This window comes from Channa argus, chromosome 9, assembly GCF_033026475.1.
Source record: "Channa argus isolate prfri chromosome 9, Channa argus male v1.0, whole genome shotgun sequence".
Classification (NCBI taxonomy): Eukaryota; Metazoa; Chordata; class Actinopteri; order Anabantiformes; family Channidae; genus Channa; species Channa argus.
Window position 1 is genome coordinate 17,425,727 of NC_090205.1, and position 16,573 is coordinate 17,442,299.

General features: G+C 40.3%; 3 protein-coding genes across 3 annotated transcripts; 1 reads left to right on the forward strand and 2 right to left on the reverse strand.

The window, feature by feature from the left end:
• Positions 1-354: 354 nt before the first annotated feature.
• Positions 355-3,846, reverse strand: LOC137132403 (tubulin alpha chain). Its single transcript, XM_067514756.1, has 4 exons — positions 3,687-3,846; positions 2,145-2,367; positions 1,663-1,811; positions 355-1,458 (listed from the first exon to the last, which is right to left on the reverse strand). Exons 1-4 carry the CDS (start codon positions 3,687-3,689, stop codon positions 481-483), a joined length of 1,353 nt encoding a protein of 450 aa, XP_067370857.1. The 5' UTR covers positions 3,690-3,846; the 3' UTR covers positions 355-480.
• A 504-nt stretch (positions 3,847-4,350) lies between these two features.
• Positions 4,351-9,786, reverse strand: LOC137132864 (tubulin alpha chain-like). Its single transcript, XM_067515876.1, has 3 exons — positions 6,492-9,786; positions 5,976-6,124; positions 4,351-5,855 (listed from the first exon to the last, which is right to left on the reverse strand). Exons 1-3 carry the CDS (start codon positions 6,769-6,771, stop codon positions 4,884-4,886), a joined length of 1,401 nt encoding a protein of 466 aa, XP_067371977.1. The 5' UTR covers positions 6,772-9,786; the 3' UTR covers positions 4,351-4,883.
• A 276-nt stretch (positions 9,787-10,062) lies between these two features.
• On the forward strand, positions 10,063-15,935 carry LOC137132865 (tubulin alpha chain). The gene is made up of 4 exons (XM_067515877.1): positions 10,063-10,223; positions 13,882-14,104; positions 14,303-14,451; positions 14,729-15,935. The coding sequence occupies exons 1-4, from the start codon at positions 10,221-10,223 to the stop codon at positions 15,701-15,703; spliced, it is 1,350 nt and encodes a 449-aa protein (XP_067371978.1). The 5' UTR covers positions 10,063-10,220; the 3' UTR covers positions 15,704-15,935.
• The last annotated feature ends 638 nt before the right edge of the window (positions 15,936-16,573 follow it).

Here is a 16,573-nt window from a genome sequence, read left to right on the forward strand (position 1 = left end):
AGTAAACAAATCCAGCAAAACACAGCTGACAAATCTCTACAAAAAGCAAATGCAAGAAGTTTTTACACGTCAATTTTGATTGTAATAGTAGTGACTTTATTCTCCCTAACTAATTAGTGTACATCTGTAATATAATAAGTCATGTACTCTCACCATAATCTCTCATTATCTTTATGATTATTATCTGAAAGGCAATTTTTGAATTTTATGTAACAGTTACAGGGGAAGTTGGCTTATTAGTCCTTACAGTGTTATTATGCCATTTGACCATTGTTTTTGTAAATAAATACTGTAAAATACATATTCACACTGATCAGTCTGTGCTAGAAATATTTAGGAATTATCACAAGGCAATTTGAAAGGTTCATGAGAACTTTTTATTTATAATACTGACATATCACCGCAGCAGGTCATCAGAAATGTGCTGGGAATGTGTAACATTCATGATAACTCGTGGAATGTGTGATGATGTTTAACCCTTCAATACTCCTCTCCCTCTTCATCCTCCTCTCCAACGCTGTCAGTGCCAACTTCTTCATAATCCTTCTCCAGGGCAGCCATATCTTCTCTGGCCTCTGAAAACTCTCCCTCCTCCATGCCTTCTCCAACATACCAGTGGACAAAGGCTCTCTTGGCATACATGAGGTCAAACTTGTGGTCCAGACGTGCCCAGGCCTCAGCGATGGCTGTGGTGTTGCTCAGCATGCACACGGCCCTCTGCACCTTGGCCAGGTCTCCTCCAGGAACCACAGTTGGAGGCTGGTAGTTGATGCCCACCTTGAAGCCTGTGGGGCACCAGTCCACAAACTGGATGGTGCGTTTGGTCTTGATAGCTGCGATGGCAGAGTTGACATCTTTGGGCACCACATCACCACGATACAGCAAACAGCAGGCCATGTATTTACCATGACGAGGATCACACTTCACCATCTGATTGGCCGGCTCAAAGCAGGCGTTGGTGATGTCAGCAACCGACAGCTGCTCATGGTAGGCTTTCTCAGCAGAGATAACAGGGGCGTAGGTGGCCAGAGGGAAGTGGATACGAGGGTAGGGCACCAAGTTGGTCTGGAACTCTGTCAGGTCAACATTCAAGGCTCCATCAAAGCGAAGTGAGGCTGTGATTGATGACACAATCTGGCCAATGAGCCTGTTCAAGTTGGTGTAGGTCGGCCTCTCAATATCAAGGTTCCTGCGGCAGATGTCGTAGATGGCTTCATTGTCCACCATGAAGGCACAATCAGAGTGTTCCAGGGTGGTGTGGGTGGTCAGGATGGAGTTGTAAGGCTCCACCACTGCTGTGGAAACCTGGGGGGCTGGGTAGACCGCAAACTCAAGTTTTGATTTCTTTCCATAATCAACGGAGAGTCTCTCCATCAGCAGGGAGGTGAAACCAGAACCAGTGCCTCCACCAAAGGAGTGAAAGATTAGAAATCCCTGCAGGCCAGTGCACTGATCAGCCTGAAAGGATAAATTGCTTTGATTAATCATATTCCAACCACAAAAATATGAATCTCACATAAAACACAACTTATCAAAGTTTTCCAAATCTGCATTTCCTATATTTTTTTAAAGAAAAACACCTTGAGCTAAAAATCAATTTTTAAGAGCTTAAACTCCTATTAAATGCTAAACCCAACCTGCCAAATCCCAGAAAGCTCTCACCAGTTTACGAGTCCTGTCCAGAACCAGATCAATGATCTCTTTGCCAATGGTGTAGTGTCCACGGGCGTAGTTATTAGCAGCATCCTCTTTTCCTGTAATGAGCTGCTCAGGGTGGAACAGCTGCCGGTAGGTTCCTGTACGCACCTCATCTTTAAAAGTAACATATTGATTGGGATTAACGACTGGCCCTATATGAAGGATACACTCAATATTTTGTTTGCTCTTAAAAACGAAGAAGCATTTAAGCTGTAATAGTTGCTGGGAATATATAGGCTATTATCAATCACTAAATGACTAAATGGGTACTCAGTTTTACAATGTTGTACATGCAAGTTAAAGTCAAACATTTGAAATGGAAGTAAGAGTAGAAAATACATTGAAAAAATCAAAAATTCTCTCACATTTTTATGTTATGACTGTTTTTTTTTTTTATGTCATAACAGTTTTTGAATCATTTTAAATATATGTTTCTGATTACTGACCAATCACTGTTGGTTCCAGATCGACAAAAATTGCTCTGGGAACATGTTTTCCTGCCCCTGTTTCACTAAAGAAGGTGTTGAAGGAGTCATCCCCTCCTCCAATAGTCTTGTCAGAGGGCATCTGTCCATCTGGCTGGATCCCATGCTCCAAGCAGTACAGCTCCCAGCATGCATTGCCCATCTGGGCTCCAGCTTGGCCAACATGCATAGAAATACACTCACGCTGGAGAAAAGAAGACGGAGAGGTTGGTTAACAAAAGCTCTTGACTAATACCGTATGTAATCTGACATATATTTCATAACCAAATCAAGTGTTACTGTATTTGCTAGGGAATTACTAGCTGTCTGGTACTACCTGTTACCAGCAGATATTGCATACAAATAATTATCAGCACTGAACAGCCACTACGGAGAATCACACACTATAAGGAAACATGCATCCAAATGTATATGTTATTTACTTATTACTTTATGGTGCCCATGTTCTCCCATGCCTAATGACAATCTTTGTTGTGTTGTGTGATCTCAGATCCCAGAGGAAAAACCCTAATTGGCCACAAAACTCTGACTGCAGAGCACTGTAAGCCAAAGCAGTAATCAGCTGCTTAAAGAGCGAGTTTTTAAAACAGGGATAAGATGGTCCACAGGCTGCACTGTGGGTTGCTGCACTAGAATGCAGTAGAACTTGGTAGAAAATGTACCCAAGATAGTATGTAGATTTAAAAAGCACATTTCTATCCAATAGTTAGTTTTATGAGTTAAATAATAATGGGTACAGACAAAACAAGACAGTGTATGGCAGACAAAAAAGCCATTCCTCAAGAGGATGGGAAAAATGTGCCCCATTTCTGTATCCCCACCCTTTCCTCATTCCCTCCCCCTTTTGTTCCTCTCTCCTCCCCCATCCTGCCCAGCTGCATAGAGCTGTGTAACAGTCAGGGATGTCGCTCTCTCTTTTTCCTCTCTCCACATCTCCCTCATACTAAAAACGTAACAGCTGCAAAATGGCTGCCACCTAACTCATACTGCCTTGGTCAGACCACTCCTCTTTTGTCTGCCCTTTCTATCCATCCCCCCACTGCCACGATTACCCTGATCACTCCTTTCTACTCAACAAAAATGAATTTCTGCAAAAAACACATGATATGACTCCAATTATCTTTTTCCTTTTTGTTTCTTGATCTATAACTATCTGTGATAAATCAAGCAGTCAAACTTCTAAAGTTTGTGTTATCTGTTTCAGCAGTACAGAAATATCTTATCAAGTCTTGCAGTCATTTGTAACTATCACAGAGTACAATTTTCATTGAATTCACAGCCTGCCTCAACGCTTCAATACATAAACTTAGCTCAATACTACTGTCACCTAAAACAGTAAAGCTGCTTTTGTATCAGTGTAGAACCTTAAACTTTACGATAGAGGCTTTAGGATTATCAAAGAAGCCCAGCTGTGTAATCCGTTTAAGAAACAGAGAATAGAAGAGAGAACAATAGAATGGCTGGAAATTTCAATCCTGCGTCATCAGCCAAGCAGTTACTCACCATTTTGTCTGCTTGTCCTTCGACTGACGTTAAGGATTCAGACACAAGGCAGAAGTGGGGAGGAGAGGAAGAGCCAGGGTTTATATAGGCAAGGATGTGGAGGGGGCAGGCAGAAAACAGCCACAGCCAGCAGCTGCATAGCTCATTGGCAGGAGGGGACAGAAGTTTAAAAAAAAAAGAGGGAAGTCTCTAGTCCTTAACACTTTGTCTTACTATCCACTCAGCATTCATCTCCTTTGTCCTATAGTTTGAGATTATGTATGTAAATATAACCATCTGTCCAATGTAAGGGAATTTTTCATTTCTCTAACTATTTATATTAACAGGAATTGTTAACATAAAAGCATTTATTATGCAACAGAGATGCTTTGCCATACCCTGTGACCTAATAACACATGAGCCTAGCAAGTTCTTATATATATATATATATATATATATATATATATATATATATATATATATATATATATATATAGTCACACCAGTTTTCGAGTATATATATATATATATGTTTTAATGGTGGGAAAAGAAAACAACAAGCACTGAGCATTTTTACTAATAATGTGCTAAGATGACAGAGATGACACAGCATTGTGCATAGAAGAATGACATTAGCAAAAAACATACGACTGAAAAGGAGTCAAACACAAAGGAAACTTCCAAGAATGTTTAATGCGAGCTTTCTGCTTTTCATTGGTACATCTTTACCACAGCCCTCTCTGGATCACACAGCTGTGATTCACACACAGAGTAAATGGGATCCAATTGTGGCTGCAGGCCACTGTCCGAGCATGAGCTACACAAACAACACCAGTGAGTGACTTAGTTATTTTCTCCCTCTACTGTTCTCACAGGCACAGCTGAATGGTATAAAGAAGCTGACACAGGAGCCCTTTCATAACTTGCATTCCACATGGGAGAGGACAGTGGGGGGAGGTGCACAAAAGAGATAAGAGTTTGGTCAAAGTTTCTCAGTCAAATACTGTGAAAGAGATAATATTCTAGGACCATAACATAATATGCTGTCTTGGCCACATTGTTATTTATTTTTGTTGTTTTGTTTTGCTGCTATAAATGGAAACATTTTGTTGATTTATTCATACACCATACATGATCATTTGACTACATGCCCCATTTTAAAACATAAGGAGAAATATCAGTTTGATTTTGCTTAAGTGGAGCCCTCAAAATATTCTACTATTCTTCTCCTTCATCCTCCTCTCCCATGTTGTCAGTGCCAACTTCTTCATAATCCTTCTCCAGGGCAGCCATATCTTCTCTAGCCTCCGAGAACTCTCCCTCCTCCATGCCCTCTCCAACATACCAGTGGACAAAAGCTCTCTTGGCATACATAAGGTCAAACTTGTGGTCCAAACGTGCCCAGGCCTCAGCGATGGCTGTGGTGTTGCTCAGCATGCACACGGCCCTCTGCACCTTGGCCAGGTCTCCTCCAGGAACCACAGTTGGGGGCTGGTAGTTGATGCCCACCTTGAAGCCTGTGGGGCACCAGTCCACAAACTGGATGCTGCGTTTGGTCTTGATAGCTGCGATGGCCACATTGACATCTTTGGGCACCACATCACCACGATACAGCAAACAGCAGGCCATGTATTTACCATGACGAGGATCACACTTCACCATCTGATTGGCCGGCTCAAAGCAGGTGTTGGTGATGTCAGCTACTGACAGCTGCTCGTGGTAGGCTTTCTCAGCAGAGATAACAGGGGCGTAGGTGGCCAGAGGGAAGTGGATACGAGGGTAGGGCACCAAGTTGGTCTGGAACTCTGTCAGGTCAACATTCAGGGCTCCATCAAAGCGAAGCGAGGCTGTGATTGATGACACAATCTGGCCAATGAGCCTGTTCAAGTTGGTGTAGGTCGGCCTTTCAATATCAAGGTTCCTGCGGCAGATGTCGTAGATGGCTTCATTGTCCACCATGAAGGCACAGTCAGAGTGTTCCAGGGTGGTGTGGGTGGTCAGGATGGAGTTGTAAGGCTCCACCACTGCTGTGGAAACCTGGGGGGCTGGGTAGATGGCAAACTCAAGCTTAGACTTTTTGCCATAATCAACAGAAAGTCTCTCCATCAGCAGGGAGGTGAAACCGGAGCCAGTGCCTCCACCAAAGGAGTGAAAGATTAGAAATCCCTGCAGGCCAGTGCACTGATCAGCCTGAAAGGAAAATAGCTTTGATTAATTAAATGATTCAGGAATGTAAAGATAATTGTTATTTTGAGCAAAACAAATTGAATCTACTGCAAAGATGGACAAAGCACTGTCAGACAGTCACACCAGTTTTCGAGTCCTGTCCAAAACCAAATCGATTATCTCTTTGCCAATGGTGTAATGCCCACGGGCGTAATTATTGGCAGCGTCCTCCTTCCCTGTAATCAGCTGCTCGGGGTGGAACAGCTGCCGGTAGGTTCCTGTACGCACCTCATCTGGGAAATAAAACAATGGTAAATCATCAGATTTAATTCTACTCTTTAATTCTAAAGTTAAACTGTTTTAAACAACTTTATAATAAGCTGTGCTTATTGATGCATTGCTTGTGTTTTATTTTTATTTATTTGAAACTGGAGTGTGTATGTGTTTGTTAAAAATAACACATTGACAGTTGGGATAGGCTTCAGCCCCCTTGGGACCCTGAACAGCACAAGCTGTTACAGATAATGTATGGGTGGAGTTTATGTAACACTCCCAACCTAATATACAAATTTGATACAGTTACATATTTGTTTGTAATAAAACTACATAAATGAAACATGAACACATCCAACCCAATATATCATCAGATATGTAACTGACCAATAACAGTGGGTTCCAGGTCAATGAAGATGGCTCTTGGAACGTGCTTTCCTGCCCCTGTCTCACTGAAGAAGGTATTGAACGAGTCATCTCCTCCTCCGATAGTTTTGTCATTGGGCACCTGTCCATCTGGCTGGATCCCATGTTCCAGACAATACAACTCCCAGCAGGCATTTCCAATCTGAGCGCCAGCTTGGCCCACATGAATGGAGATACATTCACGCTGTAGGAAGCAAGCAGCGATCTTTAGTTGCAATATGAATATGGCTACTTTCCACATTTCTGCCAACAAGATATTAATTTAATTACGTCCAGTCCAGCTATCATTATATTCCAATAACATGTTTGTCATGGACTGAAGGAGATAAAAATACTTTGATCAAACAATCAACTTAATTTTGACCAATTAGAGTACATTTCATAGTGCTATGAAAATAGTTGTAGGGACTTAAGTTTCACACTAGAAAATCCTAACTTACCATATTTTTATCTTTCTTCTCCGATGTCCAGGTATCGATAAGAAGATGTAGTATTAAAGGGAGCAGTGTTACTCTGCTCTTATATACCTGCAGCTTGGGGTGAACAATGATTTGATCTGCATTGTAATTGGAGACCTTACTGATGAAACCAGGATAAGATCATCCACTTGAGAGATACAAACACAATGCAGAACGAGGTCACCACCCTGTTCATTGTGTAAGCCAAGAGTGTTTTGTACTGGTGTTTAGGCAAACCTCAAATTTCAGAAAGGAGAAGCATAACCACAGATGAGGGGAAAGTAACCTGGAATACTTTGGTCTAGTTTGCAACACTGGACATTATATTGTATCTTAATATAGGATAGCAAACTGTTTTGAAGTTGCTGTTTAGAAGCAACACATAATGAGCAGCACTGTCAAAAAAGAATACTGTTGTTTAAATATGTCATTGTCCAGAGCAGTAAACCCGACTCTGCAAAAAGAAATGTGAAATAAACAGAGATCTTTAAGAGGTGCTGCAGAAAATATTCTTAACAGGATTTCTGTGGATGTTAACATGCAAAATAAATAGAATGTTTGATTTTTTTTAATGTTCTCATAAGGAAAGGTCTAAAATATGGTCTTAATCCTAAACTTTGGATGAACAAAAAAACTGTTATTAAATTGTAATATATTGTTTGGCAAGCATTCCAGTTTCACACAAAGGAAGCATCAGTGTTAGGTTTTCACCCCCTTGGGAGAGCAGAGAAACTGAATACATGTGAATCACGTCCTTATGCCTGTCAGATGGGTTTCACAGAACACGCCAACCACAGAAACACCCTATAAATAATGTAAAAATGGTAAAAAATCGTGTTTAATCTCTAAAGTTATTTGAAGCTTGTAACATGTAAACTATAAAGCTGTATAGTTTACATGTTACAATTCAATTCAACGTCATTAATTTGGGTAGCAGTGGATACAATAGCTGACAGGCATAACCTAAACTGTTGATACAATACCATGGCTCAAAGGCAAAATGTCCAGCTCTGTGATATTTAAAACATGTCAAACAACGTTCAGCACTAGCAGGCATTTAAGCAACGCTGGAGTTCAAACCTTGACTTCTTCACTCAGATATGATGCTGTTCATGAGCCATATGTGGACTATATCAGTAATGTATTGGCTTTTATAACATTCAGAGTTCAATTCATTAAAAAAGCAAGGAATGACAATCAAAGGTGCAAACTACCATTAAACAGCACTAGGATAAACCTAACAAAGAGACACAGTGAGAGAAGTCTTGTGCTAACAGTGACACACTTCCACTAAAACAGACTTTATGCCTGTGGCAACCAGGAAGCGATAGTGATACCAGTGCCAACTGCATAAGGTCAATTTGTCTCCTCAGGCTGTGAGACTCAGCTGTAACAAATATGGTAAGTGAACTCAGTATCACATCCCTTTAACACCTCCCACAATGGTTTAGGAGTATACAATGCTATGTTTTATTTTTGGTATTTTTGGTTGCATGTCAGTATTTAAAACAAGGTGAGGGTGATTGTATAATGTCAGACATCATGTGTTACTTTCAAACAGTGAACAATACACAATATAACAAATGTGAGCACTTTTTAAATCACATCATATATAAGATCTCATGTTCTATAAGGTTTTGGTAGATCTCAGTGGCACATCAAAGGTGTTGCCTGATTCAAAAAGCCATGGCCCACTTCCATTGCTACTGAATATAGGTACTCACTGCCCCCAAATTATTATTGTTTTCAATAATGGGTCATATTAAGACTTGTGCTGGCAGGAAAAGAAAAGAAAGAAAGAAATTAAAAAAGAAAAAGGGAGAAAGAAAGAAGACACATGATTAAATTTACAAACTCATAACAATTATATATGATAATAAATGCAACTGATTAGGCACTTACAATCCCAGTTTACACAGAAAACAGGTTATTACAAAAACACTGTCGTGGTGATAAAAAAAGACTCAGTGACTCATACAGCATACTACGACCTCTAGCGGTCACAAAGTTACAATGACATAATATCCAGTGAAATGGCAGTTTATGTCCACCACACCCTTACATGAAACATACAGACATGTAAACTTAACAAAATGAAACGGACGGAATTTTATGCCCAGAAAAACACAGCTTGGTCCAACTCAGAGCACAATATGAACATTAAAACATACAGTAAAAAAGAAGCATCATGTTTTTTATAGGCATTCGACACTGATGCCTGTAAACAATATTTTTTTTTAAATAATTGTATTAATGCGTTTATTTGTAATGTGTAATCTTATGTATAGGACATACATAAAATAAATTAAAGGGTGACTTCACTTCTAACTTGCTGATTGATTACAAACTAAGCGCCAGCTTGCCCCACACGAATGGAGATATATTCACGCTGTTGGAAGCAAGCAACACTCTGGCTGTCATATATGCATCTGGCAAATTTCAACATTTCTGGCAACAAGATATTTGTTTAATTACTTAAATCCAGCTATCTTATTATATTCTATGATAGTGTGAGCCAAAAGAAAACATCATCTAAACTGACGGTTTCTTTAAAGTGAGGTCATGTGGAGGCATTTCTCAGCTAAAAGTAGAGAGATATTTTTATATAGGGAAGGAAGTCAAAAGGAAGTTTAATAGCATTTACTTACATCTACTACTCAGACTAGAACCAAAAGAAGAAAGTTTATAATCAGTGAAGACGTCTTTTAAATGAGGAAACAATAAAAATAAAAACCAGAATCAACTAGAATCCGCCATTTTTTCTATTACTGTTCCTGGTTACTATCGAATAACCTTCGTTCAGCAGAAAACCTTTCTGCAAAAGTGCTCACTTGAGTCATGGTTGACAAACACACCGGCCTTCAACACGTGGCTCAACTATCGCGCAGTTTCAGAAAGAGGTTTCTCCTCCTATGCGCCTTAAATCTACTGCGGCGTTTTGGTGCAGTGAAGACCAACCTCCTCTCCCCTCTAGAATTACAATAATACCACGGCTGCAGTATTTAGAAGCGCAGAGCAACGTGCGCGCTCACCGTGCGCGTTCCCATCCAACAGACAGGTGGGAGTGGCTTGCAGTGGAATATAGCGTGACCGAACCTCGCCCACCTGGCATTTGCTGACTCACTCGGACCACATTGAGGGCTGCTGTGAGAGGTTATACATAGACTATAAATAACCTAAATTCTAGTACAAGTCGTTTGTCTCGCAAAGGTCTTTCTACCAAGAAGCTACAATGGTAAGTAGAATGTTTGCTTCTGACAGAGTAGAAACGTTCTTTCCAAAGATTATCAGTTATTTGTCTTCCAACACAGATTTACTCTGCAATTCCGTTTATATAACCGAGGTTAATCAATATTCAGCGTTTAAATGCACGTTTAAAAAGGCTCAGTATAATGGCGCAATGCATGCAGCAACCCAGGAAATCTGTGTCAGAAATAGCTCTGACTCAGTGACTGGCAGTAAAGCTGAGCCGGCTGCTGACCTGGGTGAGCAGGTGGTGATGATCAGTCTACATTTTCAGCACATGAAGAGGGAACGTTATAAATAAAAACCTTTAGCACCATAGAAACTTGCAGCCAGTTATTTATTTGTTGTTTATTACCTTTTTGAGTTGCCCAATATGTTTTAGTTTAGATATAATAATATGTTTGTTTTCTCCTTCAGACACATAGGATAGAGACATGGAAATGGTACCTTTAATCCATGTCATGCAGTCATAAAAACAGCACAGATTGCATCATGCAGACTGCATCATTGCAGCTTTAACACACAGATTCTAAAGCCAAATTAAACTGAGATGACCTTTAGACTGTCTAAATGGAATAGCCTCTAGTGAATATGGATTTAAATGCCTTTCCTATTGAATTTGGTCAGTCTCATGTTTTAGCTTAAGAAGGTTCAACTAGCGCACACACACACACACCCTCTGTGCTCTGTTTGCACAGTGTAGTATAAACACAGCTTGTTAGCTTGCTGCATAGACCTCCCTACCACAGTGAACCCACCCTGATCAAATAGTCCTGATCCAGCTGTCCTAGTTCCTGCGTTGTTGAAGTGTAGAGCGTTTTTAAATTGATTAGTGGCCTTAAATAAAAGGGAAAGAAATTGGACCGTCTAACTGAAAATTATTACTGAATATTTTCCTTTTCTCGATGGTTATCTATTAATGTAGCATAGAGGGTTGCGTGGCCAATGCTAACATTGGCACACATTTAGAATACAGGCTTATCTTAGGAGCCTGAACGTAATGAAGGCCATTTTATGTATATTGTGCAGAATTGTGGTTCGAGACTTGTTTTCCCTGAACTAAAGGTGCCTGTTGCACAACTGAACCTTTATCTAAAGTTTCCATACTAATCGTGATAGGAGACTGTAGTTCAATAGACAGTTAGCAAGGGACTTATAATGTTGGGCGGTGGCCACAGAGGCAGACTGGAGTAGTGGCACAAAATGTTTTGAAAAACTGCAGTGTTAATCTTTGACCATGAATGCCCACATTGTATTTTATGGCATCCCATTTGTTGATGCTGGAGCAAAGATCGTTCATTGTGCCCGCATAAATCGCATATGATTCCTTTCAGAAATTTGAGAATTTTGTATTTTGTGGTTATCTCGTACTTAAATTTTGACAAATACTTTAGATAAGAGATTTGTCCTGATGGTGGCAAGGGGGAAAAAAAGGAGAGGTTAAAGGGTCCTCACAGCAGCCTTTGACTTTGACACATGAATGCTCACAGTAAATTAATTCAGGCCAATTTACATGTTGGACACAAAGTTGGGACTCTGATCTGTGGGCAGATTTTTTTTACCATTATTGAATCAACATCAACAGGCCAGGAATATCCAGACCCAATTTAAAGTCATTTAATCTTGTTCTAGGCTAAGGCCTGTGCAGAACTGACCAATATAAATTAAATAAAGAATAGGCCTAATGACAAAGTACACATGCAAACCACATTTACACACCATAAATAACTTTTTATTGGAAGCCAACACAGCCAGCACACAACCAACAAGGATTAAATGAGTATGGTCGGGATTCCATTAAATCATGATCCATCTCCATTTGTTATTAAGGTACATGGTTGTTTTCTGTTGAGTGAAGTTGGATTATTGAGGGATCTCTGTTTTAGTGTTTGTCACTTTTAGTCCTTAACAAAACTGGAATCTCAAGTTCATGTCAAGACTCACTCCAGCTCTCATTCCTAGTAATATACAGACACACCTCAACAGGGTGTGTGTACCATTCTTGTGTTTTTGAGTTGTGTCCGGAACAGATGTGTTGTAATAAAAAAACATCAACAGATTATTTCCATTTTAAAAATTGCATTATAGGCAAAGCTATTTTTTTAATGGAACAAATCTGTTACTACTTCAATGATTCAGTAGAAAACATTTCCAGCTAGCAGTGTTCACTTCCTTGGGGACTCACTTCGAATCAGCCTTTACTGCTAGGTGTCAGGTTAGCTGAAGGAAACTAAAATAGCTGCACATAGTTCTACTATCCTGGAAGCAGGACAGCCTGGAGAGGGCCACCTTTGCATCAGATATTGAAGCCATTTAAAAACTCTTGATGATCAGTACAGATTTAGTGAGACCTAACAGACTGAAAAGATATTAGTTCTTCTGAACATTTCCCCCTGCTGCCCCCCTCCATCCCCTAACAGCACCTCCCCTCTGATCCCTGAGTAAGGGAAAGTTGACAGAGGGAGGATAAAAATAACAGTCTGACAGGAATCATGGTGTAAATACACAGGTCAGAACCAATAATAAAACCACCAGGTGGACAGGTCAACATGGGCATTCTGATCAGTCACAGACAGCTGCAATGCACTGTGTTTCCTGACACCTGTGATTCACGGCCAGTATTATACCGCCTTCTCTGCTGACCACTGCCCAAAACAACATAAAAAAAACACCAGGTGACATTCATGTTGTGGGTGATGGGGTTTCTCCACTGTACATCATGACAGACTGGTATTTTCTATCATCACCCACCCTAACATTTACCAACTTTAATCTTCAGTGTTTCATTTCAGTGGTCAACATTGCCCTATGCAGTGGGATAAAAGGATGTAAAGTTAACTGTGCTCACTAGTTTAAAGGCATGAGCCACCCTACTTGTAGAATGAAAACATGTGTTTGCATTCTTTTCAATGGTTCCTGTCCATGTAAAATGAACAGTTTAAATATTATCCGTTAAAATATTGTGTTTTTTGGATATAAGAAAACCAAATCCTTGACAAATCACACTAATGCAAACATTACAAAACAATTAAGGTACTGTCATAAATCAAGCTTTCTCATTTGCCATGCTGTCAACAATGGTCCAGTACTACTACCTAATAATAATATAAAGCAATAGCTACTAAGCTTGTTCTTGAACTTCAGTTCTAGGGCAACTGTAGCTCATTTGGTAAGGAAGTCATTCACAGACTACATGGTCAGTGGTTTGTCTCCTGGCCCCTCCAGGCTGTGTCGAAATGTCCTTGGTCAAGATATCGAACCCCATTATGCTCCTGGTGGCTTAGATGAGCACTTTGCAGGGCAGCTGTGAATTGGTAAATGACAAGCAACATAGTAAAATGCCTTGAATAAGAGTGCTATATAAGCAAGCCCTTAAACATTAATTATTTTACCTTACAATATTTCTGCCTTTGCTTCCACGTGGTTGAGTTTCTATATTATCCATTTTTATTCCCACAACTTATGTATATTTGAATACAGTAAAAATTTTGCAATTCTTACCAAACTGCAGAGCAAAAGTTAACACCCCTTTTTAAATGAACAAATCTCTTATGTCACTGCAGAATAACAAACTTGTTTTCCTGCCTCTTTATATTTGTCGCCTTTTCCCTCCCCCTTATTCCTTCTTCTCTTTTTTTCTTTTTCAGCGTGAATGCATTTCTGTCCACGTAGGTCAGGCTGGTGTCCAGATGGGGAACACCTGTTGGGAGCTCTACTGTCTGGAGCATGGTATCCAGCCGGATGGCCAGATGCCCAGCAACAAGCCCATAGGAGGTCATGATGACTCCTTCACCACCTTCTTCAGTGACACTGGGGCTGGGAAGTATGTTCCCAGAGCAATTTTTGTTGACCTGGAGCCCACCGTCATTGGTCAGTAATGTTAAGGAATGTTTTTTTTTTTTTAATTAGCTGTCAGGAATGAGTATTTGTAGAAAGTGGTCATGCTTTCCTTTCCAAGATGCATGTTTCTCATCAATTGCCATTGCAATAAAAAGACAACTGAAAATTCAAATTAATTACTCTCATTGTCCTAAGAACTCAGAGACATCTTTTTTCTGTCAAATTTAGATGAGGTGCGGACAGGAAAGTACCGCCAGCTCTTTCACCCTGAGCAGATGATCTCCGGAAAGGAAGATGCAGCAAACAACTACGCTCGTGGACACTACACCATCGGCAAGGAGATCATTGACTCTGTGCTGGACAGGATCCGTAAACTGGTAAGCCAGAATCATTTAGTTCAAGCTTCCTTTGCTTTTAACTATGTTCCATACTTTTAACCCCTATTTTCATGGATACACATGGTGGGTTTGACTACAGAGTACTTCTTTTAAAACAAATATAGTCCTCTTACTTTAACAAAATATTATTGTACATGTTAGTGTAGGTAATTGCTGTCATTATTTAAGGAATTTGCACATGTATAAAAACTATTCAAAGCAATATTTTTCTGTCCTAGTGCCTAATGCACTTGTTTGAAATTGTCTGTAACTGTAGGCTGATCAGTGCACTGGTCTTCAAGGCTTCCTGGTTTTCCACTCCTTTGGTGGAGGCACTGGCTCAGGTTTCACCTCCCTACTCATGGAGAGACTCTCTGTTGACTTTGGCAAAAAGTCTAAGCTTGAGTTTGCCATCTACCCAGCCCCCCAGGTTTCCACAGCAGTGGTGGAGCCTTACAACTCTATCCTGACCACCCACACCACCCTGGAACACTCTGACTGTGCCTTCATGGTGGACAATGAAGCCATCTACGACATTTGCCGCAGGAACCTTGATATTGAACGTCCATCGTACACCAACCTGAACAGGCTCATCAGCCAGATTGTGTCATCAATCACAGCCTCGCTTCGCTTTGATGGAGCCTTGAATGTTGACCTGACAGAGTTCCAGACCAACTTGGTGCCCTACCCTCGTATCCACTTCCCTCTGGCCACCTACGCCCCTGTTATCTCTGCTGAGAGAGCCTATCATGAGCAGCTGTCAGTTGCTGAGATCACCAACTCCTGCTTTGAGCCGGCCAATCAGATGGTGAAGTGTGATCCTCGTCATGGTAAATACATGGCCTGCTGTTTGCTGTATCGTGGTGATGTGGTGCCCAAAGATGTCAATGTGGCCATCGCAGCTATCAAGACCAAACGCAGCATCCAGTTTGTGGACTGGTGCCCCACAGGCTTCAAGGTGGGCATCAACTACCAGCCCCCAACTGTGGTTCCTGGAGGAGACCTGGCCAAGGTGCAGAGGGCCGTGTGCATGCTGAGCAACACCACAGCCATCGCTGAGGCCTGGGCACGTTTGGACCACAAGTTTGACCTCATGTATGCCAAGAGAGCTTTTGTCCACTGGTATGTTGGAGAGGGCATGGAGGAGGGAGAGTTCTCGGAGGCCAGAGAAGATATGGCTGCCCTGGAGAAGGATTATGAAGAAGTGGGGATTGACTCCTTTGAAGGGGATGAAGAGGGAGAAGAATATTAGGACTTGTCATTTGCCAGTTGGTTGCACAAAAAAAATAATACAATAACTTATGAAACAAAACAAACAGAAACATGTGTTGTATGTTGGCTTTAAATTCAGAAATACGGTGGACCTAATTTTGTTTTTAAATTTAAAATCTATGTTCAACATAAAAATCTGAAGTTATTTCTGTTTTTATGCATTTAAGGTAGAAGTCTATGTTGTGGGTAAATAAACCTTATCCCAAAATATATTTAGTCTTTTTTTGTGTGTGTTTTTTTTTTTTTTGTTTTTTTTTGTTTTTCCAAAAGATGGATTTTTTTTTTCATCATAAAGCCCTAAGTTTGCAATACATGATTCCATGAACCCTATATCAAACCACAACCAACAAAATAAATAAGCCAAAATATAATGCCAAAATCATACCTCTTTGATCACTTACAAACACCTGAAAACTTAATTTAAAAAAAATACAGAGATATATATATATATATATATATATATAAAAATATAATTTTTTTTTTTTTTTTTTGATAGATATAGTGTTCCTTGTGTTGCTCTCTTCTATGTTTCGCTAGAATCTAGTCCTACGTAGTTCTACGTTCACACACGTAAACATGTGTTGGGTTGTTTTTGTGAGGCGTTTGCACAGCCCTGGGTTTCCTATTTTCAGAAGTAATTTTGTAGGACAGCCAGTAGAGGCCGGTCAAGTACAGCTTGTGGAACCCCTTTTACTACCGTAGCAGTTGAGACTTTTTATACGTACTCTAAAATTTGTCCTAATTGTCTTTAAACAATAATCAAATTGTACAATAAAACAAATCGTTCCTTCTGAAATTCTCTTTTTCACACTGGCCTTAAAGTGACCATTGAACTTTAGAGGTGAGGGGG

Excerpts from the sequence above, each read along its gene's own strand:
- LOC137132403 (XM_067514756.1), bottom strand. Across the intron at positions 1,812-2,144 it reads TCTGGAACCAACAGTGATTG|ATGAGGTGCGTACAGGAACC; the intron begins GTCAGTAATCAG and ends TTACTTTTAAAG. Across the intron at positions 1,459-1,662 it reads TGGACAGGACTCGTAAACTG|GCTGATCAGTGCACTGGCCT; the intron begins GTGAGAGCTTTC and ends TTATCCTTTCAG.
- LOC137132865 (XM_067515877.1), top strand. Across the intron at positions 14,105-14,302 it reads CCTGGAGCCCACCGTCATTG|ATGAGGTGCGGACAGGAAAG; the intron begins GTCAGTAATGTT and ends TGTCAAATTTAG. Across the intron at positions 14,452-14,728 it reads TGGACAGGATCCGTAAACTG|GCTGATCAGTGCACTGGTCT; the intron begins GTAAGCCAGAAT and ends CTGTAACTGTAG.
- LOC137132864 (XM_067515876.1), bottom strand. The coding sequence starts at position 6,771 with ATGTGGAAAGTAGCCATATTCATATTGCAACTAAAGATCGCTGCTTGC. Across the intron at positions 6,125-6,491 it reads CCTGGAACCCACTGTTATTG|ATGAGGTGCGTACAGGAACC; the intron begins GTCAGTTACATA and ends TTTATTTCCCAG. Across the intron at positions 5,856-5,975 it reads TGGACAGGACTCGAAAACTG|GCTGATCAGTGCACTGGCCT; the intron begins GTGTGACTGTCT and ends TTTTCCTTTCAG.